The following is a 26,508-nucleotide window of genomic DNA, read 5'->3' as shown; positions in this document are numbered from 1 at the left end:
AAGTAATGAGGTAGTGTTCATGGGTTCAATGTCCATTTAGAAATCTGATTGGAAGAAGCTGTTCCTGAATCACTGAGGGTGTGCCTTCAGGCTTCTGCACCTCCTTCCTATGAAAGAATCACATTACATATACAGTTTATACATATACCCTGAAGGCAGTTTTATATAAAATATTTTTAATAATTTTGTGCATGAAATGATAATGTATACATTGAACCATCAGAAAGGTAAGCTATCACTACCTTGGCTGCCCAGGTGGACAGTCAGTGGCCGTTTGGCATCACTTTCATTCCCGACTCTGAATTTATGTGCTACCAGTAAGCAGTTTTTGCCTTTACTTATCCATCACACATGTAACAGTAAAAATGATTCCATACCATTAATATCATGAAATTATAATGTGTGCAGGGTAACAAAACCAGCACAGCAGCATCGGGAGAGAATACCTGAGTCAGCTGTTGAACAACAAACAATAGCAGGCTTTCAACCTCCACTTACAATGCCGTGTTTTGATTAGAAATGCACTGTATTTGAATTTTACCTTTCTATTTTAGGTTTTATGTAAGGTATAAAAACAAGATGGAATTTAATCACAGGTGAAAAAGTCAATGTTTTATTTTTAATGCAGTAATGACACTGGTCATGTTACACTCAAAATAAGATTTTCAGTGGAGATGAAATTTAGATTTCATGCAAAAGTTATGTTTTGCAATTGCCAAAAAATGTGAAGATCTTCACTTACAAAAAGGAACAAATGCAGCAGCGAACACTACAACCACATCAATGTGAGAAATTTGAGTACGTCATCATTGTGATGAGGAACATCAGGCTTACCCCTGGCATTAGATTTTCTTCAGCAAAGATCTTGACAAAGTCATCAGTGAGTTTCTCTGCTGCTTTGTGATCACCACAAAGCTTTAAAAATTTAAAGCTGTGCCTTTTCTTAAATTTCTGCAACCAGCCTGCTGAATATTCACAATTACCTTCAATTTTCAGTTCATTGTGATGGATCGTTGCTTGTTTCATGATCACCATATGTTCACTCCGACGCTGACTAATCCACTCTTTCAATACACAATCCAGATCTTCATTTTTCACTTTATGTAGTGTTTTTCTATTTTTTATTAACTTCTGTTCATTACTTTCAGCAGAGAACTTTAACATTTTGTCCTTTTGTCCCTTCGGGTCCTAGATGGCAGTCGTTCCTACACCATACTCCTCTGTCAGATGCTTCACACTTAAAGTGCTCCCAAGTTTTTCCAACAAGTTGACTTTCTGTGTTATCGATAAACATAAATGCTTCCTCTTTTTCTTTTCATTTACCCATAGGGGTAACTGCAGGCCTTTTTTGATATTTTCCAATAATACCTTCGCAGCACAGATCAGAAAGTAAGCACAAAACACATGGTAATCACTGGCAGTAATGCATGAAAGTCTGATTATGTAAAAATTATTTCCATGTGATCATTTTTTGTAAATAGCCCTTTTGATTCATATTGCACAGGGTCATGCCAGTCAGCTCATTACATCTAGACTGGCCGGTGGGTATCCATCCATATTAATTTCCAGCACTTGGCCTCAGATCATTCCCTATCTTAGGAATCACCTTCTAATCATTTAAATTCAGCAGTGGTTTTAAAAAACAGTGTGTTTGCAATTTAAGATATCTGTTCTTACTTAAATGAAGACACCAATTGTCTCTGGAGTCAAATACTTGATATTTCAGACATTTTATCAGCCACACTCTACTGACATTTTGTTACCCTTGGCTCTAAGTTAACTCTGATAAATTACCATGATAAAACCCGATGTATTATTCAGATTACTGTCTTTCAAACTTCTTGTGGGAGCACTTTAACCATATTGTTCATCCATCCAACCCACAATAATAACTAGGATACTCTACATCTACTTGTGGATGCCAGCAAGCCAGTATCATGACGATAAATGAGATTCATACAAATCTCACTGTTAAACATCGTTATGTGGTTTTAGACAAACCAGGACAGAAGCAGGATGTATAATTTTCCAGTTTGTAGATTCCCTACTTCCTGAACCTCTTCTGTGCTCTATTCAAGTACCCTGAGCTTCTCTTTTGTGTGTTATCTGCAATCCTTAGGCTTCACATTACTGACCTTTGCCTGATGTATTTTAATGACTTTTTAAAACTTTTCCTTACCCACACTTTCAAAACTGCCAATCTGGATATAATTTAACCTGAAGACAGGACAAGTGATGTAGATGGAATTGACCCTTGTGTGTTACACCATTATTGCTGGTAAACATTGACTAAATCTTGATGGAAATAATTTCTGCTGATTTTGTAAATCTAGGGTAAAAGACACCCTAACCATGCCAAACTTCCCTCTCAAACTGGATTTGTATTAAGTTCAGTTTTAGGAAGTGGGGATTACTGGCAAGACAGTGATGAATTGTGTACTAATTTCACAGAGGTGGGGGTGAGACAACATGTTGATCTGTGTCATTTAATATGCTTGTCTCAATGCTATTAATTGGGGAGTGTCTGGATTCCTTCAGTGTTAGAACAGATAAAAATTTCTATGGCAGGGGAAGATTGTGGTTTTTCCATATACTTGCTTCCTTTTGGATTTAGTAAGAGACAATGGTGTTAAATTTGTGGAGTGCTGTCAAAGAAGCCTTGGAATACTACTGAAAAACATTATGCAGCATAGTGTGCTGACAGTAAAAAGGATGGGAGAAAAATAATTCCCAGGTGCCCTGTAAATCTCCTGACCCTTGTCTTAATCTTTCCTTTCTTGTTTTAGACATTGCTGCTATGGGGAAAAGTCTTGAATCATCTTTCCCATCTGTTCACTGCAAAATATTGTTTACCTCAGTCCGGTCGCTCTCTGCCTCATCTACATCAAGGAAACATCTAGCCTATCCAGTGGCTCTTGTTACTGAAATGCTTCATCCCAGGCAACATTATGGTGAATTTGTTCTGCCTTCTCAAGTGTATTCATGTGTTCCTAAACAAAGACATCCAGAATTGAAGCCACAACTCCAACTGTGGCCAAAGAAAGGTATATTATTACCTCCATGCTCTTGTATTGTAGGCCTGGCTAATGAAAGGCAAGTATTTTTCTACCACCTTCACTACCTAATAATCTGTATGTGCTGCCATCATGAAAGATTTTTGGGCTATACGCCCTGTTCCTCACCTTCCCAGGGCCTTATCATTCATTGTGTATGCCCTATTACAGTGCAGGACACACACAATGCATGTCTTTCCAGAATGCACCAGTTTACATTTAATGGAATTAAATTCCATCAGCCATTGCTCTGCCCATCTTTGTAACATAAAAAGCAACTTTAAGGAGAGACCAGTCATTCACTGTGCATTTTATCTTGCAGTAGGTGTTTGCATAAAAAAAACTAGCAATTCATAACCTCTCGTATTTCATGCGTTACAAATTCACGACGCTCCTTACCTGTAGAAGATGACCACAACTTGTGGGTTGTCCATCCAAGTCCCTGGCGGCCTAGCTGGGTAGCCCCAACAGTCTCCTTGTGCTTCAATCTAGACTCTGCCTCATCGACTGCTGCCCCGACTGATCACTTCCTGCCTGATCTCACATCTGGCTGGATGTTCTTGATGACGGTCTTTTGAGTCTCGAAGCATCAAGAATGATCCTACCTTGGCTACCTTGGACCTCTTCAACAAGGGATTGCACTGAGATGGTAAGCTTTGTCTGGCTACTGTGGATTGCAATATTAGTGAGGCTGCTCAGTATTCCAAGCCACTTCTTCACATACTTGTTGATCTTCCGTTCCATTGCCTCAACATGGGACATTGCCACTTCATAGGCAGTTAGTGGCCACATTATCCGTGGCATCAGTCCGTTCTGCAAGCACCACAACTTCAACTTGCCAGACAAGCCACATTGTCGACAGACATCAGACCTCTGCTGATCTGTTCTCCTGTCTCTTGAACCCTCTTGGTGTCCCTCAGCTCCTCTGTGTACCATTGCCCAAGGCTCTTAACTGGTTGGTCCTGAATGGATGGAATCTCCTCTCCACAAAGGGTGAAATGAAAGTCAACCAGCTTTCCTCTCCTAAGAACAAGGCTCCTTGACTTCTTGGTCTTGAACTTCATTCTTCCCCAATCCATTAGCTCCTCGAGTCTAGATAGTATACTTTCCACTGCCTCCATGTTAGGACCCAAAAGGGTGAGATCGTCCATGAACGCACGTATTGGTGCAACTCCCCTCCTCCATCAAGTGCGACACCTGGTCCCACTGATTCTGCAGCCCTCACAATGACCCCTACGACTAACACAAAGAGGATGGGTGAAATCGCACATCCCATTGGGATACCAATGTCCAAGCTCTGCCACCTAGTTGTAAACTGCTGAGTGGAAAACCTCGTCTGGAAATCGCTGTAGTACTGCATAACGAAGTTCCTCACCTTAGCAGGAATCCACAGGAATTCCATCGCAAACTCAATCAAGACATGGGGAACGGAACCATACGCATTTGCAAGATCAAGCCAAACTACAGCCAGATTTCTTCTCAACCTTTTCGACTCCTGGATGGTATGCTATATCATGCTAGTATGTTCAAGGCATCCTGGGAAGCCTGGTATTCCTGCCTTCTGCACAGATGTATTTACCAATCCATTCTCTATCACAAATGAAGATATTCTTTCTGCTAGAATGCCAAACATAATCTTCCCCTCTACATTCAGGAGTGAAATTGGTCGGAACTGATTCAATGTAATAGAAATCGCTTCCTTTGGGATGTATACTTCTTTCAGCCTCACTCCATGACAAAAGAACAACACCTTGTCTCCACACCACGTTTGACAATCTCCACAAGTACTTCCTTAGTTCTTCACACTTCTTGAACACCTTATACGGCATTCCATTAGGTCCTGGCACTGAACCTGACCTTGCCTTTTTGATGAACCGCTCGACTTCTGCCAGTTTGGGTTCTGACAGATCGAACTTCACTTATTTAGTCTGTTTCTATTTCTGCTACATTAAATGAACAGAGTTTCAGCTCAGGGCTAACAACCCTGACTGGTCAAACAGAACTGTTGCAGAAGTAGCAATGAAGAATCCTTCTACATGGAGCAAACAGTTTTTAAATAGTATCACTTGCATGTTTGTGTTCAAAAAATGATAACTTTTGTCACTGATAGTTGGCAAGTATTAAATAGCTAGACAATTCAAAACTGTTTTGCTCACTGCGGTTTCAAGCATTCAGGCTTGGAGATGCCAGAAACGGCCAGGAGTGAAAATATAATGATTTCACTATTTCAATAAGAATCTGAAGGTATCAACAATCATCTTGAATGTTACAATTAAGATGAGGATTTAGAGGATGCAATTGTTGAAAGCACTGTTTTTAAGCTAGTCCACTATCTGCACTAGGTATCTATGCTGATTTCGTTCATTTCTAATCAATCAAAAGAACACATCAGTGTACACCAAATGAATACCTTTGTCGATAACTATTAGGAACTAATGCACAGTTTTATAGTATTGTACTAGTATTGGTAATCATAGAACCATAGAGTCATCGAAAACTACAGCACAGAATCAGGCTCTTCGGCCCACCTAGTCTGTGCTGAACCATTTAAGCTGCCTAGTTCCATCAATCTGCACACAGACCATTGCCCTCCATACCTCTCCCATCCATGTATCTATCCAAACTTCTCTTAAACGTTGAAATCAAAATTGCATCCATCACTTGTACTGGCAGGTCGTGCCACGGTCACACCACTCTCTGAGTGAAGTTTCCCCATTTCACCTTTCATCCTTAACCCATGACCTCTAGTTGTAGTCTCACCCACCCTCAGTGAAAAAAAGCCTGCTTGCATTTACCCTATCTATACCCCTATCAAATCTTGAACATCATGTATATATTGTAATTTTTATACCTCTATCAAATCTCTCCTCAATCTTCTACATTCTAGGGAATCAACTTCTAACCTATTCAATCGTTCCCTTATAATTCAGGTCCCCCAGTCCTGGCAACATCCTTGTAAATTTTCTCTGTACACTTTCAATCTTATTTACAATTCTCCTGTAGGTAGGTGACCAAAGCTGCACACAATACTTCAAATTAGGCCTCACCAATGTCTTACACAACTTCAATATAACATCCCATCTCCTGTACTCAATATTTTGATCTATGAAGGCCAATGTGACAAAAGCTTTCTTTTTGACTGTATTTACCTGTGACTCCACTTTCAATTATTTACGGACCTGTATTCCCAGATATCTTTGTTCCACTGCACTCCTCAGTGCCCTACCATTCATTGCGTAAGCCCTAACTTCATTTGTGAGCTGAGCCCACTGCTCTACTCCCTCTATACCCATGAATGTGTAGGTAGGCATAGCTCAAGTGCCATTTCTAAATTTGCTGATGATACAACCATTGTTGGCAGAATCTCAGATGGAGGCGAGAGGGCAGATAGGAGTGAAATATACCAGCTAGTTGAGTGGTGGCACAGCAACAACTTCGTACTCAATGTCAGTAAGACTAAAGAGCTGATTATGGATTTCAGAAAGGGTGAGATGAGGGAACACACACCAGTCCTTATAGAGGGATCAGAAGTGGGGAGAGTGAGCAATTTCAAGTTCCTGGGTTTCAATATCTCTGAGGATCTATCCTGGGACCAACCTACTGATGCAGCTATAAAGAAAGCAAGACAGTGGCTGTATTTCATTAGAAGTTTGAGGACATTTGGTTTGTCATCTAAGACAATCAAATTTCTACAGATGTACCGTGCAGAGCATTCTGACAGCCTGCATCACTGTCTGGTATGGGAGCTACTGTATAGGATTGAAAGAAGCTACAGAAAGTTGTAAAATTAGTCAGGTCCTTCTTGGGTCCTTAGTATTCAAGACATCTTCAAGCAGTGGTACCTCAGAAAGGTGGTGCCCAAAAGTAAGGACCCCCATCCCTCTGGACATGCCCTCTGCTCATTGTTACCGTCAGGTAAGAAGTACCTGAAGGCACATGCTCAGTGATTCAGGAACAGTTTCTTCCCCTCTGCTATCTGATTTCTAAATGGACATTGAACCCATGAACACAACCTCACTTTTATTATTTCTGATCCTGTACATTTTTAAATTTAGTATGCATAGATATACTTACTGTAATTGATATACTTATTTATTTTTCCCTATATTATCATGCATTGAATTGTACTGCTGCCACTAAGCTAATGAATTTCACAACATCTGGTGATATTATGCCTGATTCTGATTGGTCTATGTTCAAACTGCCAAAACTCTTGTGAAGCACTCCTTTTTAATGCACATTCACAAGACCATAAGACCTGTGTGAGTCACCTCTTTTCTTGCTCACAATCTCTGACTGACTGCTGTGCAAACACCGAAGTTCCAGTGAAGCAATGCTTTTTAATGCACACTTGCTGACTGTGAGAGTCACCTCTTCTCTCCTCGCTCCCAATCCCTGATTGGCTGCTGTTCAAATTTGATCTGTATTTCATTTAACAAAATAATTTCTTTCTCAGTTTCTCTTTTTTAAACCTTTTAAACTATTTCTATGAAACTTCAGATAATTGGGGCGGCTGCACAAGCGGTGCAAGATATACTTGTCCCAATTAATTGGAATCCACTGTATTTCAAAAGTAATTCAATGTCTGCAAAGTGCCAATAAGTCATTCTGAGGTTACAATTAGCGCCTTGTATAAAATTCTCACTTTTCCCAGACTGTAAGTCCTGCTGTGCATCACAAACACTGTTTATTCTCTATGTCAAAGGTATCCTTAGAGGAGTACATTATAGTCAACCCCAATGCATCTGCATTTTCCAACAGCATTCACAGATGAGTGGCTGGGTTGTGAGGCCTGGATGCTACTAACCCAGTGGTGTTGAAGTCAACGATGCACAGTGGTGCAGATAATAGAGCTGCCACCATACAAATCCAGTGACCTGGGTTCAATCCTGGCCTCCAGTACTTCTGTGGAGAGTTAACACGTTCTCCCTGTCACCACATGTATTTCCTCTGTGGGCTCTGCTTTCCTCCTACATCCCAAAGATATGCAGGTTGCTGGGTTAACTGGCCACTGTGGATTGGCTTCAGTGTTTCAGCGTGTGGTGGAAGCTAAGTGCATTGACGTGAATGTGGGGATTAGTGTAAATGGTAGCTGATATTCAGTGTAGACTCAGTGGGCCCAGGCTCCTGTTTCCAAGCCGTATCTCTCTATGACTCTATGGCAGAGAGCACAAATTGAGGAGATATTTGGAATCTACCCTGGCAATGCCTGTAGTTTAGAAACAACAAGAGACCACAGATGCAACAAAACAACACCTGCAACACTTGGCCCATGTCACCATGTCTCCTTCCATTGCACTCTCTCCATCTGCCCCTTATGCTTCAACTCATCATACTGGTTTCCCTCTACCCTCCCACACTCCTCTTTTTATCCCATGCTTCACCTTCCTCTCCTATCAAATTCCATCATATTCAGCCCTTTGTCACCTCCACCAATCAACTCCCAGCTTCTAGCCCTATTCTCAGTCTCCCCTTCTATCACCCCCAGTTACCTGGATCCACCTATCACCTGTCAGCTCTTGCCCCACCCCTTCCTCCTCCTCTTTCTACTGCCCACTCCCTATTTCTTTCAGTTCAAATGAAAGGACTTGACCCAAAACATCAAATGTCCATATCCCCTCACAGATGCTGCTGATTAATTAAATTCCTCCAGTGGTTTGAGAATTGCTCATAATTTATTGGTTTAACATGTTGCACAAAAAATATGCAGCAATTTATCAAAAATTTGGGAAATTAGTGTTAACTCCACTAGTTTGTGACCTATCCATTACAATCAAGCTGTGTTCATTTATGGTTAAATAATGGCCTACCCAAAGCCAAAGCTTTGGCAAAATATTATTGGGATCAAGGAAAAGAATCATGTGCTCAGGCTTTCAACCCAAACAAAGGAAACCAAAGGCATGAACGGCAGACTGGGAATAGTGGAAAGACAAGTTGGTGATGTTACGAACCCTGTAACTGGGTCACTTACCAGCAAAGATAGAGAGGTCCGTTGAAGTCTGATGGTACTATTTTTAACAGTATTTATTAGTAAAAATACACAAAAATAATATCAATGCAAATATACAGATAATATACGTCGTCAATACTAAATCTAAAAGTGCAGGTATAATAATAATCAATAAGAAATAAGCTCTATCGTTGTCTAGGGGATAATGTATTGTCCGATGGAAATATAAAGTTCACTCAGTTCATGCAGGTTGCAGCCTTTGGGGACCGCTGGGTTGCAATGGTTGGAGAGAGAGAAAGTTTTTGGGAGAAAAACTTGCCGATTCCTTTTATGATTTCGATCCGTCGGAGTCTCGTTGTCGTGGCCGTTCACTTGTGGCCTCTCCTTTAGCTAAAGCCGTTCTTCCGTGGTGAGCCCGCCAATCCCAGGCAAGGGAAGGACGCACACGAGCCCCCACCAGCTGTTGCTATTAAATGCTGTCACGGGATTTCTAGCGTTTCTCCTGGTGCGTCTCAAGGGGTTGTTCCCCAGACCCTCTTTTATCCTTACTCACAGGGTCTCAGATGTCAATCAGGTTGGGATGATGCAATCCCTCAACCAGCCCACTCTGGTCGTCCCCTGAGGGGCTTCAATGAATAGTACAGTACTCAATACACAATTCCGTCTCCAAGAGACAATAGCCGTTATCAGTGGTTTTGTTTCGCTGAGGCCAGGACACATTCCAAACCCTGTGTATTCTGGATGTCTCTCTCTCATTTCCTGGGTCCCAGACCCGAATTAATAGCGATCTTGCGATTCTCAAAAAGGAGGGGGCGACTTTGTACCCTTCGGCCCCTCAGAGTTGCGGCACATTCATAACAGTGGCCTAAGGTAGAAGGAGGTGAGTTATACAGCTCTCGTTACACGCACGTGCAGTTCAACTCTGAGTGATTATGCAGAAAGTTTGAAGTAAATAACTCACCTCCTTCTGCCTTAGGCCACGAACTTATCAATCACCCCTCGTAAGTTCATAGGCCTGAAAACAGGAAAGTCCCAAGGACCTGATAGAATTTTGAAAGAAAAGCAGAAATGCTAGTCAAGCAGCATCTGTGGAAAGGGAAACTAGTCAATTTTTTGGGATAATCAAGTTTCCTCAGACATGGGTGAAGAGTTTTCAAAGCACGGAGTGACTTAAGATCATATGGTTGGCTTGTCAAGATTGGAAGAAGTACAAGTGAATTGCTGCTTCATCTGGAATAACTGTTGAGCTCTTGGATGATGGTGTAGAAGAGAGGTGAAAGGGAGATGGAACATCTCCAAGTACATTGGGAAAATGCCATGGATGGGAAGTGGTGGGTAATAACAAACAGGGGGCCAGTGAGTCACAGAGTAAGCAGTCTCTGCAAAATGCAGAAAGGTGAGAAGAGGTGAAGATGTGACTGTTAGCCAGATCATGTTATAACAGGCAGAAATTGCACCCAGAAAATGTGGTGAATCAGATGCAATTACTATGTTTAACAGGAATTTAAACAGACCCCGATATAGGAAGGCACTGATCTAATGAGGACAGATAGGATTAATATAGCTGTACAATACAGTCAGCATGGATGTGTTGAGCTGAAGAGTTTTCTGTCCTGTGTCATTCTGTGATTAATGAAAATAATGCAATAGCGATTGACCTGTTTAAGAACGAGTAGCAAGCTTTGGTAACTGGCTGTAGATCGGTCTTTCTTCTTGAGTAGTCCCTTGGAATTGAGGAAGACTTGCTTCCATTCCAGTTCTGAGGAAGCTGATGAGACCAATGTGGGACCATTCTTCCCCCCCCCCCCCCCCCATCCCTTCCCACCGATCTCCCTCCTGGCACTTATCCTTGTATGCAGAACAAGTGCTACACCTGCCCTTACACTTCCTCCCTCACCACCATTCAGGGCCCCAGACTGTCCTTCCAGGTGAGGCGAAACTTCACCTGTGAGTTGGCTGGTGTGGTATACTGCATCTGGTGCTCCCAGTGCGGCTTTCTATATATTGGTGAGACCGGACGCAGACTGGGAGACCGTTTCGCTGAACACCTACGCTCTGTCCGCCAGAGAAAGCAGGATCTCCCAGTGGCCACACATTTTAATTCCACATCCCATTCCCATTCTGATATGTCTATCCATGGCCTCCTCTACTGTCAAGATGAAGCCACACTCCGGTTGGAGGAACAACACCTTATATACCGGCTGGGTAGCCTCCAACCTGATGGCATGAACATTGATTTCTCTAATTTCAGTTAATGCCCCTCCTCCCCTTCTTACTCCACCCCTTATTTATTTAAACACAAAGTACACTGCAGATGCTGTGGTCAAATCAAGACGTGCAAAAATGCTGGATGAACTCAGCAGGCCGGGCAGCATCCATTGTCTGCTTCTTTCAACGGATGCTGGCTGGCCTGCTGAGTTCATCCAGCTTTCTTGTATGTCTTTATTTATTTATTTATTTGTTTGTTTGTTTGTTTATTTTTCCCTTTTTCTCTCTCTGTCCCTCTCACAATCACTCTTTGCCTGTTCTCCATCTCCCTCTGGTGCTCCCCTCCCCCTTTCTCCCTAGGCCTCCCGTCCCATGATCCTTTCCCTTCTCCAACTCAGTATCTCTTTTGCCAATCAACTTTCCAGCTCTTAGCTTCATCCCTCCTCCTTCTGTCTTCTCCTATCATTTCGGATCTCCCTCTCCCCCTCCCACTTTCAAATCTCTTACTATCTTTTCTTTCAATTAGTCCTGACGAAGGGTCTCAGCCTGAAACATCGACAGTGCTTCTTCCTATCGATGCTGCCTGGCCTGCTGCGTTGCACCAGCATTTTGTGTGTGTTGTGGGACCAGCAGGTTCTGCTACAGACAGGCACTGGGTTTGATAGGGTGGTTGCTTGAGGTGGAATTCACCAAATCTGTGTTTGATAAGTCAGCTCAAAGTTCTCCATTTCATCACAAAATGCTCCTACTCCATGAGTCATGAGTTCTTTGTGTTACTTCCCCAATTTGGTAACCTTTCCAAATTTGAAATTTGAATTGAGTTGTGGAATCCAAATGTTTAAATTAAATGGTAGTTTGCACTTTATCTACTCTATGTCTTCTAATGCATGGAAAACTGCTGCTGATTCCTGCTTTACAAATGCACTCTAGAAAGATTTCAATGGTTATAAAACATCTTGAACTTATGGAAGAGATTACATAAATCGAAGTGTTTGAATTAGTAAGGCCCCAGTGTGACTTTGGCCCAGCTCATTGGCTGTTTCTCTGAGTGGTTACTTTGGATAACACTGCAGCATACCAGAAATGACACAGTCCAGATAAAGGCATTCTTCAACTGAATGTCGCATTCCTGTTTCCCAGAGTTTATTCACTTCAACCACAGCAGATCCCAATCCAAGCATAACATCTCTGAGCAGGCTTGTGCCTGTACTTCTGCACTTTATCTTTGAAACCAAAATCTGGACTTTATGGACCATATGCTGTAGTCTTCCAAATTCTTTCCGATGTCTATAGACACGGTTATCTGATGGAAATATTTTAGTGCAGAACGATCTTAGAGAAGGGATTCGTGTACAATGTTATATAATCCTTGCTGACACTTCAATGCCATACTGAGAGAATGCTACAGTGTGAGAAGTACCTCTCTTCAAGTGAGATATTCGAGCAGTCATCCTCTCATTTAATTACTTGCAGTGAGGTGGCATCTTGAGTTTAATTAATGTGCTGTTGTTCCATCAAAAATATCGTGCACTCCTTCCAGTTACTCCCCTTCCTTCTGTGAGTGACATTAGATCTAGAAGCCATCTTATTCCTCAGATAGACATTGAATATCCTAGGGTATTATGCAAGAAAGACCTGGGAGTTCTCTGCAATAACAGTTGTATTTTAGTTCAATAAAAATCAGATAATGTTGGAAATACTCAGAAGGCTAGGCTGAATCTGTGAGAAGAGAATCAGAGTTGATGTTTCAGACTGAAAACCTTTTGTCAGATCTAAGACAGAGACAAAGGAAGCTTGTTAATTCTCAGAGAGGATGGGGGAGGGCATCAAGTAAAACCAGTGCCACCATTGGGCTGTTAACTGTTGCTTTTCCAAATTGCTGCAGCCTGATCTGCTGAGTATTTCAAATGAAGTCAAGTTTCCGATCAAATATTTCTTTGCTAAAATTAAAGTAGGAAATGCTCCCGATGCCTAGCAGGTCAGGCAGCATCTGAGGAGAGGTTGACAGAGATAATGATTCAAGTTGTTGACCCTTCATCAGAACTGGAAAAGTGAGGGAACAAATCTTTTTGAAGTTGCAGAGCGTATGAGGGGTGGAGATAACAATGGGTGTATGTGTCTGTCACAGGTTGTTGGAGACCATTGTCGAGTCCTGTAGAATAGTTTCTTTCGCATTCTCTGCCTCCCCCCTTCTCATCCCATATCTTAAAGTCTGTGATAGATCGCCATTCTACCACATACTTGGTCTCCAATCCAACACTTCTCTGCAACTTAAAAAGTGCACATTTTTTCATTTTTCCATTTCTGATGAAAGGGTGTTGACCTGAAATATTAACTGTTTCTGTCCAGAATGAGGCAGTGTGGGTGGATGGGTGAGTTGGTGGGGAAATAGAGGAAATTATCTGGCTCTAACACATTACTATGGACATTCTCTCTGCTCTGTATAACCTCCTGCACAATTTAAAATAAACGAGTGAAACCTGAAGGCACACACTCAGTGATCAGGAGCAGCTTCTTCCCCTCTGCCATCTGATTTCTGAATGAACATTGAACCCATGAACACTACCTTGCTACTTTTTTACTTCTTTTTTTTTTGCACTACTTATTTAATTTGACTATTTAATAGATATATACATTTAATGTAATTCAGTTTTATTTATCATGCATTTCATTGTACTGCTGCTGTAAAGTTAACAGATTTCACCGGTGAAGTCAATTCTGACTCTGGTTCTCATTTTCTCCGATTCTGATGAAAGTTGGTGACCTGGTGTTTCTCCCTTTGCAGATGCTGCTTGATGCGCTGAGTGCTTCCAATATTTTCTGCTTTCCCACCCCTCCCTCAGATGGAGGGCACGAAGATTTATGCTTTTTGGTTGTCATCTTGCTTTACCGTGGTCTATTTTCCTCATTCATGAAGGAAATTCAAGTGTCATCCTTGCCCACGAGATCAGAGAGCCAGTTCTAGGGCTGTGTGCCTTTAGCACTTGCTAATTTCTTTTACTGGGAAAATAACACAAATTCGATTGTAAGCACAGGAGTTCAGCAGACTTTCTGATGCTTTGCGTGGTCACTGCTAAGAAGGTGGCAGACAGCAGGTCTGGACATTCAAACTCACTCTCCTTGTTGAGTTAAAACGTTCGGGCTACCAACACGGAGTGATAGCTGTCACTTACTTTCAGAGCAGAAGGTGACTGAGTGGATGACTTTTGGACCCTCCAACCACTGTACCCTTGGAACCTTTATGCCAGCGAGCAGCCTCCACTATCAATGATTTGGGCACTGCCAACACTGTTTTTACTGTACCTTGATAGTTAGATTGCTGGAGGTCTCTGGCTGAGTGAGACCTGGGGAGGACAACAGTACAATCATGCTGTCAGTGAACTGGATTCAATCCAAACCATGGAGCTACCTATGTGGAGTTTGCGCGATTTCCCTGTAACTGTATAGGTTTCCTCTGGGTGCTAAGGTTTCTACCTACGTTCCAGAGACGTGCAACTTGGTAGGTTAATTAGCCACTGTAAATCATTCTCATTGATGTGTTTGGCAGGAGAATGGGGAGAGACAATAGGTTGTAGGGAAATAAGTGTGGGGATGGGACTGATGGGCATGAGCCAGAAAGCTGGCATAGACCCATTGAGCAAAAAGGCCTGTTCTTGTATCATAAGGAAATATTTCTAAAGATATAAAATCTAACTCTTTGTCATTCTGAGGTGGCTAGGTCTGCAGTGGAAATTTGGGGGTAGCTATGTTAGAAGTCTTGTTAAAGGAAGCTTCAGAGTCCTGAAGTTGGAGGTGAGACGCTCATTCTCTGCACAAAGAGCCGTGGGACTCAAACTCATTACCGCCTGCCCATGAAAATTTACCTGTGGGCATTCATAAAGTACTTTGTGTTCCTGCTACCACTATCTGATACTACTTTATTACAGAAAGCAATAATCTGTCAGTAAAATCTGTTCCAGTCAGGACTTGGTTTAGCTGTGAAAAATAACATTTATAATGCAACACAGACTGACAGAGTTCTTTACTGGTTCTGCAAGTGGTGTTATTCATTCTACAAAATCACACTAAGAATAAAGAAGTTGTGCATAAGTATATTCTGATTGAAATAGAAATAAATACTGAAAAGGCTAAAAAACAGTTCTATCTGTTCAAATTAAACAATCTATTTGAAACCTAGTTATACATTTGGCAATAATTATCCATGCAATCACTTGTACAAGTTAAGTGCTGAACTTGATTTGAAAAATCATTTTTTGTTGGGGGGCTAGTTGTACTTGTGCTGTAGATGAAGTTCACTGAACTCTGGAAGTTTGATAGGCTTAGTAGGGGTAGCCGATCAGCCAGCGCTGTGGCTATTTCCGTCAGCTAAGTTACCGGTAGACAGCAGCTGGATGTTCTGGCCCATTGAACAGACCTTCAGATTCTTGATGGGTTCCCAATTCTAACCTTAACCCTTATGTTTTCCTCACTCAGAACAGAGTCGTGGAGTTATAAAGGATTGAAACAAACCCATGGGCCCACTGCACTTTTTGCACCCATCTATGTTAATGCTGCTTACCTATATTAATTCTGTATCTGTCTATGCCTTGCTTATTCAAGTACCTGTACAGAAACCTCTTAAATGCTCTTCCTGTTCCCAGCAGCTTACATCAGGTATTAACTACATTCTGTGTGAAAAATTAATCCCTCAGATCCCCTTTAAACCTCCTTAAACCTGTGCCCTCAAAGTTTTAGGCACCCCTGCTGTGGAAACAGACTCTGGCTAGTTACCTATGCCTCTCATAATGTTATTTATCTCTATCATGTCTCCTCGCCTCGAATTGACAATAAACTGGACTGGTCAAAGAACACTGAGGCTGTCTACAAGAAGGGTCAGAGCTGTCTCTATTTCCTGAGGAGACAGAGGTCCTTTAACATCTGCCGGACGATGCTGAGGATGTTCTACGAGTCTGTGGTGGCCAGTGCTATCATGTTTGCTGTTGTGTGCTGGGGCAGCAGGCTGAGGGTGGCAGACACCAACAGAATCAACAAACTTATTCGTAAGGCCAGTGATGTTGTGGGGGTGGAACTGGACTCTCTGATGGTGGTGTCTGAAAAGAGGATGCAGTCCAAGTTGCATGCCATCTTGGACAATGACCCCCATCCACTCCATAATGTACTGGTTAGGCACAGGAGTACATTCAGCCAGAGATTCATTCCACCGAGATGCAACACTGAGCGTCATAGGAAGTCATTCCTGCCTTTGGCCATCAAACTTTACAACTCCTCCCTCGGAGTGTCAGACACCCTGAGCCAATAGGCTGGTCCTGGACTTATTTCCACTTGGCATAATTTACTTATTATTATTTAATCATTTATGGTTTTACATTGCTATATTTCTACACTATTCTTGGTTGTTGCGACTGTATCGAAACCCAATTTCCCTCGGAATCAATAAAGTATGTCTGTCTGTCTCAGCCTCCTTTGCTCCAGGGGAAACAGACTTAGTGTTTCCAATCTCTCCTTATAATTCAAACCCACCAGTCCAGGCAACATCCTTGTGAATTTTTTCTGCACCTCCTCTTGCTTAATCACATCTTTCCTGGTATTTTGACCAGATCATTTGTACTCTATTTGCTAAGATGTTCCTCTTCATCCAAGGCCAATGACAGCAATTATAATATTTCCAGTTTTGGAACACAAGCCTCTTTGTGGGCTGCATGAGGGAAGGAGAGTTCTCAGACTTAGGTGCTTACTAGATTAAAAGAAACGTATCCCTGACCAATATAAAGGAAAGGTAAAACATTCTCATAGGCATTGTCCTTCACATGAAGTTAGCAATAAAAGATTCTTCTGATAATTAAATAAGGGGGAAAAACTTTGCTGCAAACTCAGTATAAGTGACAGCACTGGTTCAGTTCAGCAGCCAGTGAAGTATCAAGCCTTACACATCCTAATAAATACTTGGTTTTCATCCATCCTTACATTGAATTAATTTCTGTCCATGAAGTCACGTACACAAAATAATTCCTCCTACAATTTTGATTTAGCCTCTGCAGTTCATGACTTGCAGAGATTACTGTTTCTCTGCCTTTCCGACTTTTAACAATTCCTTTCCAATTATAGTGATGTAGTTGGTAGAATTGCCGCCTCACAGCACTAGTGACTTGTGTTTAATCCTGGCCTTGGGTGCTGTCTGTATAGAATATTTACATTTTCTCTGTAATCTCATGAGTTTCCACCATGTGTCCTTGTTTTCTCCCACACCCCAAAGATGTGTGAGTTGGTGGGTTAGACTCTGTAAATTGGCCTTGGTGTGTAGGTGAGTGGTAGGATCTGGGGGACGTTACTGAGAATGTGGCAGAGAATATTTGTAAATATGAGATTAATGTCGGGTTAATATAAATGGTGGCTGATGCTCAGTGCCAAAGAGCTTGGTTCCATTCCCTGTGACTCTGGCTTTCTTTTATTTTCCAAAGCATGCCATGGGCTATGACATATGAGCAAAAATCAAAATGATTTAACAGAAAGCAGAGGCAGGAAGGAATAAGTAAAAAGAATTAGAAGGAAGTTTCCAGGTTAGGGAGAGGTTGGACAACTAGGGTCTTTATTCCTTGGAACGTAGGTGAATGAAGGGTGACCGTATAGAAGTGTTTAAAATTACAAGCAGCATAGGTAAGATGGGTGTTAACAGTCTTTTCATCAGGGTCGGAGAATCCAAAACTAGGGCCCATAGGTTGAACTGAGAGAAGAAAGATTTAAAAGGGACCTAAGGTGTAACTTATTCACACAGAAGGTGATATATATACATATATATATATGTAGAATGAGTTGCCAGACCAAGTTATTGAGGCACATACAATAGTATTTTAAGAAGCAATTGGATAGATATATGGAGGAGCAGAATTTAGAACAGGAGTTCCCAATTTGGGGTCCATGGGTCCTTGGCATAATAAAGGATGGGAGCCTCTGGCTTAGAGGGACATGGGCTATATTCAGGAAATTGGGATAGCTGGATGGGCACCATGGTTGGAATGAACTCAATGGGCCAAAAAGCCTGTATCTGTGCTGTATTGCTTGTGACTCTATGATCTATGGGACAGCTTCTTTTTACAGCCCCTTAGACTTTTAAATTCATATGTCTGTACATTGCAACGGAGTCATAACGCAAAAATTTATACCCCTCATGTTGTGGGATGGATGTAAGATTTTAAGTAAATTCTAGTTTTAATTGTAATCTATCAGAAGCTGACAGAAGATTTAGCAGGAAGCAGAAGCAGTAATAAACAAGAAAGTTTACGAGGATGTTGCCAGGACTGGAGGGCCTGAGTTATAGGGAGAGTTTGACCAGTCTAGGTCTTTATTCCACGGAACGAGGAGTGACTTTATTTGATGCTTTCTTGATTTCTGGACTTTCTTGATGCTTCCAGGATCTATATTGTGTGTACTTGCACGGCATTGTCAAGTTAACATTGCTGCCTCACAGTTCTGGCATTGAGGAGGTCATCTATTTTGGATGCGTATTTGGTATTCAGAGGAAGTGATCCCTTTTTATTTGCCATGTGATATCTGGGCATCACTCACTATAAAATTTTACCTCCTTGTTATCAAGGAACGTGCTAGGCGGAATCTTTGAAATTCTGTATATTTTTTAATGGATTCTTGATTAGTTTTATGTACAGTGGGTTCTGGGTAATTGGGACACATCAGGACCAGTACATTTTGGCTGCCCAATTGGCCGAAGATTCACGGAAATAGTTGGAAGGGTATAAAAAAGACAAACTACTATTTAACTAACAAATTATGTACTTAATTGAAATAAAAAACAAATTAGAACACTACCAAATACTACTACTGTACTATAAAACTACGTATTAGTTCTTAATAATTATCATCAGAGGAATTCATCCAGTGTACATTGCTGTGTTCTTTAGATTGACTGCAGTAAACAAAATCAATGCAGACACCTAGTGTAGATAATGGACTGCCTTCATACAATGCTTTCGACGACTGTAAACTCCAAATCTTCATTTTCATTGTAGCATTCAAGATGGTTGTCAATACCTTAAAATCCTTCATAGTTCCCAACTTGTTAAGGTAGTGAAATCATTTCATTTTCACTCCCAGATGTTTCTGGCTTCTCCAAGCCTAATGCTTGGAGACGCAGTGGGCAAAACAGTTCTGAATTGTCTTACTGCTTATTTCACGCCAACTGCCAGTGACAAAAAAAATCACTGCTTTTTGAACACAAACACACAACTGACACTCCTTAAAAACTGTTCTCTCGAAGCATGGTGTAGTGTCTGAACCACACAAGCACGTGTGACTGATTGCTGGTTAGAAATTATTCGGCAACAGTCTCCTGTTCCAGTTAAGCAGCATAGTGACCTAAATAAACAGCTGACCTGATTACTGGATGGCCCAGTTAACCAGAATCCACTGTATTTGGAGGTGATTTTGCATGCTTTTAACTTTTTATATTTGTCTTGATCTATATTAATAAAGTTTTTAATTTTTTTTAAGTTTTGTTAGAACATATCAGAGTGTATAGATGATGGTTGATCACACCCAGACTCAACAGTGCAGTCTTTTCTATTTTATTTATTATTTTACCAGTGCCAGTTTACCCTTCACAAATAGAAGGCTATATTTTGTTTAGGTAGATGACCTACCCAATAAACTCAAAATAGACACCTGCCCTCTTTCTGTGAACAAATGGCTCTTTCCCCCCCCCCCCCCCCCCCAATTTCCTCATACATCCCAAAGTTTGTTAATTGGTAACTGTAAATTATCCCTTGGATGATTGTGGATAAGTGGAGAATCAGGGTCAGAGGAGTGGTGGGCATGTGACAGAAAGGAGGCGATAGGGAAATAACTGGAGAAATGAAACTCGTGAGGATGCTCTGAGAGCCAATGTACATGCTGCCTTTTCTGAAAAATGATTACAAGATATGAGCAATCTGATTGCTCTGAGATGTGATTTTATCAATTAAATTCGGTAGTGGGACACACTGACAGCTGCCTAAGCCCTAGCTCCTAATGTTTTCTATGTGGAGTAGGTTGACACACTAGGCCTCCTTGTATTCTCAGGAAGCACCTTTCATATATTAGAATGAGGGGTTTGTTATTCTACGCCATGGAGTAAAACCTGGTAAAGAGTCTGAGATAACGGGTGGAAAAGGCAGATCACGGTTTTAGCAACTGAAAACATGTCTCCTGATCCTTAAATATCATGGATGATCAAGAGATCAGAGGTGTACAGATACTTCAGCGGGTTGTATGGAACTGGTGAAGATTGATAATATTGGCAAGAGCTTTGGAGCCAGAGAAGTGACCTGATCAAAGTGTATAAAATTGAGGGGCATATATGGTAGAGTCCTTTTACCATGGTGAAAATGCCACATACTAGATGGCATAGGTTTAAGGCAAGGAGGGAAAGTTTAAAGATTTCTGAACAAAGATTCTTTACACCGAGGCTGGTAGATGCCCGGAATGCACTGCCAGGTGACGAGATAGAAGCAGATACGATAGTAATGTTTAAGGAACATTTAGACTTGTGGATATACAGGAAATATGTTCTTTATGCTGGTGGATTGGACTTGTTTAGATTAGTATCAAGGTTGGCGCCAACATTGAGGGCAAAGGACCTGTTCCAGTGCTTTACTGCTTTATCATCTTTCTCCTATGATAAGGGAAGGAGATACTGGAAAGCAAGTAAGAGAGTTTATAAAGTTAACTGGAACCACTGTACATCAGTGGGTAGAGGAATTAGAATGTGTTGGGCCACACAGTTGAGGAGTGGAACAAGTTCAATTGGCAGGGAGTGAAGGCTGGGCCTAGACTAGCTAAGAAGTAGTCAAATCTCAAGGAAACAAAGGCTTACACTGTTTCTGCAATGTAATATCTATAGATGAAGGGTGTGGGATCATAACTCAAGAGTGTAACATTTTTAGTAGAGGGTAACTTTGGAGATTTGGATTAAGACACAGAAGGTTTGGAACTTTGCACAAAACCCAGATGAGAGCCTTTATTATTTAAATACTAACATACTGCCATAGTTGATCTGGGATGTACTGTAAAGGGGAAGCTACTTCTTGTTTATTGCCATACTCTTTCACTCTCCTGTCCTTGACTTTTGAAGAATCTTGTGGGACAACTTTGATGGTTTGTGCCCAAAGGTGAAGAAACGTCCACAGTATGACACATCATACTGAGCATCACTGGCATTAACATAACATTCCCAATGCATTCTGCAGCAAACAGAGAGCTGTTGACAAGTGGTTGGAAATTATTCCACAGTTCTACAGAGCCGTGGTTACACTGTACCTGGAATACTGTCAGCATCCTGGGAAGGATTAGTATTGGAAGAAGTGCAGAGTAGGTATGTCCTGGATTATGAGCAGTTTATCTGCAAACTAAGGTTGTACTGTAGAACTTAGAAGGTCAACAGGTGTTTTGAAATATTCAAGTCATTAAATGGAGGTTATAGGTAAATGAATAGCTCTACTTTTGGCGGAAGGGTTTATCTCTAGAATAATACTGTGAAACAGAAACAGAATCAAGTCTAATATCACTGGCATGAGTCATGCAATTTGTTAATTTAGCAGCAGCAGTACAATGCAATACAAGATAATATAGAACAAATAAATAAATCAATTACAGTAACTATATATGTATATTAAAAATACCACAAGAACAAATAATATATAATAAAAGTGAGGTTGTGTTCATGGATTCAATGTCTATTTAGAAATCAGATGGCAGAGGGGAAGAAGCTGTTTCTGAATCATTGAGTGTGTGCCTTCAGGCTTCTGTACCTCCTTCCTGACGGTAACAATGAAAAGAGGGCATGTCCTGGGTGAAGCATGTCTTTCTGCTGTGAAATTTGGAAATCATCCTGCATGCAAATACTGTAGGTTTATTATTGTCATATATACTGAGGTACAGTGAAAAATTTTGTTTAGCATGCCATCTGTACAGATCATTTCATTGCATCAGTACATTGAGATAGTACAAGGGAAAAATAATAATAATAATGCAGAATATGATAGAGGTGTATAAGATGATAAGAGGCATAAAACGAGTGAACAGCAGGCACCTTTTTACTAGGCCTGCAATGGCATAATTGAGAAGGCATAATTTTAAGGTGATTTGAGAAAATATAGACAGGGTGTCAGAGGTAGATCTTTTACATAGCCAGTGGAGGGTACATAGAATGTACTGCCAGGGGTGATGGTACAAGCAGAAACATTAAGAACTTTTAAGAGATTCTTGGGAATGTGGATGAAAGAAAAATTAAGGGCTATGTGGGAGGGAAGGGTTAGATTGATCTTGAAATAGGGTAAAAGAGTCAACACAACATTGTGGGCTGAATGACCTGTTCTGTGCTGTACTGTTTTATATTTTAATATAGTGTCACATTTATGGACAAAGTGCAGCATACAATAAGGTGCATGTCCATGACAAAGTAGATTATGAGGTCAATTGTCTGTCTTATCGTATTAGGAGATCATTCAGTTGTCTTATCACAGCAGGATAAAAGCTATCCTTGAGTCTGGTGATGTGTGTTTCCAGGCTTATGTATCTCCTGCATGATGAGAGAGGCAGGAAGAGAGAATGTGCAGAGTAGGTGGGGTCTATGATTAAGTTGGCTGCTTTATAGAGGCAGCAACAAGTGTAGACGAGTACCACAGAGGGGAGACTGGTTTCTGTGATGAGCTGAGCTATGTCCACAACCTCCATAGTTACTTGTGGTTTTGTACAGAACAGTTACCATTCCAACCTGTGATACGTCTAGATAGGATGCCCTTTGTAATGCATCAATAAAAATTGGTGAGGGTCAAAGGGGTCATGCTGAATTCTTTAGGGAATTTGCAGTTCTTTTCAGAGTGCAGCCATAGTTAATAGGGCAATTGATGGTTTTATATCTGGAACTAATAGACTTTAGTTGAAGAAGTCTTTAGGGACGTCGGACAAAAGTAGGCATATATTGTAATTGCATTAGATTGTTGATGAGAAGCCGTCTCCTGATGTTCACTTGAGGTATTTCTTCTGTAAATTCATAATTTTCAAAATAGCTTGAAGGTGGCTTGAAGGAATTATGAGAAGCTTCCATTTCTAATATACTTCCTACAGATTTGGCCTTACTCTTGTCTTTAACTCATCTCGCTTTCTGCTTTGTTCTTTTTTTTTTCAGATCATTGTTGCCAAGTCTCCACTTGCTCCGTTTGCTATGTTTAATTTCACCATTCAGGATTCAGGCCTTATTCTTCAAGGTAGGAACTATTCAGAATTTGGAACTGTACTGATAAAGACATATAAGTTGAAATGGTTTTCATCGTCAATAGTAAATTATCTGGTACTTTTTCTAATTGAAAGGTCACTATATTCTCTTTATCTTTATCAGGAGTAGTAATTTCAGGCCGAAAGGTGCAATGGATTCTTTATTCAGTATTGTACGGAGGCAATATTACCAGGACAACACACACAAAATGCTGGAGGAACTGGGTTATTAGATGCTAAGCAACCATAGCTGCTGAAATTAATCATTTCAGATTCAGAATGCCATTCCTTCAAGTGTTACAAATTGTTGGTTTATTAAAAAAAATGGGAAATATGAGGAAAAAAAGTTTCCTCTCCATTTTAACTTCAATTGCTTCTTTTATCCTGTACAGTATTTGAATTAGTAGCAAATTCACTGTACAGTATTTGAATTAGCAGCGAGTTCGCTGGGGCTTTCTTCTCAGCCCGTGTGGTTAATCTCCCAATTCTGAAATACTGTATAATTGTTAAAAGACACATCCTGTTTCTTGTCTTGCCCATTCAGGCCATGTTGCCATTTCTCTACTATGTTAACAGCTCAGCCAGTTAAATGGCAATTGTGGAAAGAAAAACAATTCATGTTTCAGGGCAAAGACTATCAGAACTGAAAAGGAGAGAAAACAAGTTAGTGTAAAAAAGGACTTCGTACTTTCCCAGCATATATGACGTAAAAATTCTTCTTTAGCTTCCAGCCAGGCACAGGTGTTGATTTCAACCGACATTTTGATGACAAACTCCATCATTTTCATCAGGGATGATGCCTAGGCACGTCTAATCCGGTGATATATATATATTCAACTCCCATTGTCCGTCCCTCCTGATTGGTTAGTCCTCAAACAATCAGGTTTCCGCGATCCCACCTTGTTTAAAATTGTATTTCAGTTCTTACTTAGAGCGAGACCTTTGGCTTTATTAAAATTCTTATTCTCTAGTCTTATTTCAATGGCTTCCTTCACCAGGTGTTCACATAAGCCATTTGGTACAGCTCAGTAGTTTTATTGCCGTCAAAGTCAATCCTGTGGTCATTGCGAATGCAGTGTTCTGCTACAGCCAATTTCTCTGGGTAATCCAAACAGATACAACTCCTGTGCTCCTTGATGCAAATGTCCACCATGCTTGGCTGATATACGCTCTCCGCATTCACAGGGAATCCTGTAAACATCAGCTGTCCTGAATCCCAGGTCACCTTTGACCCGCATAAGCTAGGATTTGGGCTTGTGGGTGGTATTAATCTGGTATTTCTTCAGGATCTTGGTGATCCTTTTAGAAACTGTGGAAAATTAGGGAAGGCAGGTAGTCACGATGGGTTCCTCCTCGTTGTTAGGTTCCCCGGAGAAATCAGCAGTAGCAGAACGTTGCATACGCAATGACCACAGGATTGACTTCAACAGAACAAAACTACTGTGCCATGCCAATAGCCTTTGGGACTGCCTGGTCCCAGCTGGAAGCCCGAGAAGAGTTTATAAGTTAGTTTAAGTCAGGAAGAATGGGGAGACCAATGTGTGGAATGAATGAAATGGAATGCTAGTAATAGGGCAAAATGGTGGACAGCCATTGACTGAGCAGTTAAGCTCTTTTGTGTAATGTGTTGCTGATGTTGTATAGTCTTTTTTAAATATTAATTCAAGGGATGTTGGCTTTGCAAGCTGAGCTAGCATTTAATTACTCAACCCTAGGCGCTCTACAGAAGTTGTGGTGAGTTACCTTCTTGAACAACTGCAGTCCTTGAAATGTGGGTACACCCACAATGTTATTAGGAAGAGATTTCAAAGAATTTGTCCCAGCAATGATGAAGAAATGGCAGCGATATATTTCCAAGTCAAGATAGTGCGTGTCTTACAGAGCAAGCCCCATGCTTTGTCCTTCTGACTGGTAGAGGTGCTGTCCAAGGAATCTTGGTCAATTGCTCAGTGCATCCTGTAGGTAGTACAGTCTGCTGTTACTGTGCATCAGATGTGGAGTGAGTGAATGGTTGTGAACGGGGTACCTATCAAGCAGGTATCTATGTCCTATTTGGTGTTAGCTTAAGTGTTGCTGAAGCTGCTTTCATCCAGGCAAGTAAGAGTAATCCATCACACTCCTGACTTGAGCATTATACACAGTGGACAGGCTTTGGGGAGTTAGGACATGAGTTACTCCCCACAGTTTTCCTCATTTCTGATTTGCTCCTGTAGCCATGTGTATGTGGCTCATAGAAACATATAAAACCTACAGCACAATACAAGCCCTTCGGCCCACAAAACTGTGCCGAACATGCCCTTACCTTAGAAATTACCCAGGGTTATCCATAGCCCTCTATTTTTCTGAGCTCCATGTACCTGTCCAGAATCTCCACCTCCACCACCGTCACCAGCAGCCCATTCCACGCACTCACCACTCTCTGAGTAAAAAACTTACCCCTGACATCTCTGTACCTACTTCCAAGCATCTTAAAACTGTGCCCTTTCGTGCTAGCCATTTCAGCCCTGGGAAAAAGCCTGACTATCCGCACAATCAATGCCTCTCATCATCTCATACACCTCTATCAGATCACCTCTCATCCTCAGTTACTCCGAGGAGAAAAGGCCGAGTTCACTCAACCTATTCTCATAAGGCGTGCTCCTCAATCCAGGCAACATCCTTGTAAATATCCTCTGCACCCTTTCTATGGTTTCCACATCCTTCCTATAGTGAGGCAACCAGAACTGAGCACAGTACTCTAAGTGGGGTCTGACCAGGGTCCTATATAACTACAATATTACCTACCGGCTCCTAAACTCAATCCTGTGAATGATGAAGGCCAAAGCACCGTATGCCTTATTAACCACAGAGTCAACCTGTGCAGCAGCTTTGAGTATCCTATGGACTCGGATCCCAAGATCCCTCTGATCCTTCAGTTTAGTTTTTGATCAATGGTAACTGCCAGTATATTGATAGTGGGGATTCGGTGATGGTACTGTCATTAAATGCCAGGAGTTGATAGATGGATTTTCTTGCTGTGTATTGCCACTGGAATGC

The 26,508-nt window shown here is 41.3% G+C and overlaps 1 protein-coding gene across 3 annotated transcripts in view; it reads left to right on the top strand.

The window, feature by feature from the left end:
* rad51b (RAD51 paralog B) overlaps window positions 1-26,508 on the top strand; it is a 547,632-nt gene that overhangs the window by 389,869 nt on the left and 131,255 nt on the right. For all 3 annotated transcript variants that reach the window (XM_073040333.1, XM_073040332.1, XM_073040334.1), the window contains exon 10: window positions 23,387-23,465. In XM_073040333.1, coding sequence (XP_072896434.1) covers window positions 23,387-23,465 — 79 coding nt within the window. The remainder of the gene's footprint in view (window positions 1-23,386; window positions 23,466-26,508) is intronic.

This window comes from Hemitrygon akajei, chromosome 3, assembly GCF_048418815.1.
Source record: "Hemitrygon akajei chromosome 3, sHemAka1.3, whole genome shotgun sequence".
Lineage (NCBI taxonomy): Eukaryota > Metazoa > Chordata > Chondrichthyes > Myliobatiformes > Dasyatidae > Hemitrygon > Hemitrygon akajei.
Note: the sequence above shows the minus strand (reverse complement) of the source record. Positions and strands in the feature narration are given on the sequence as shown.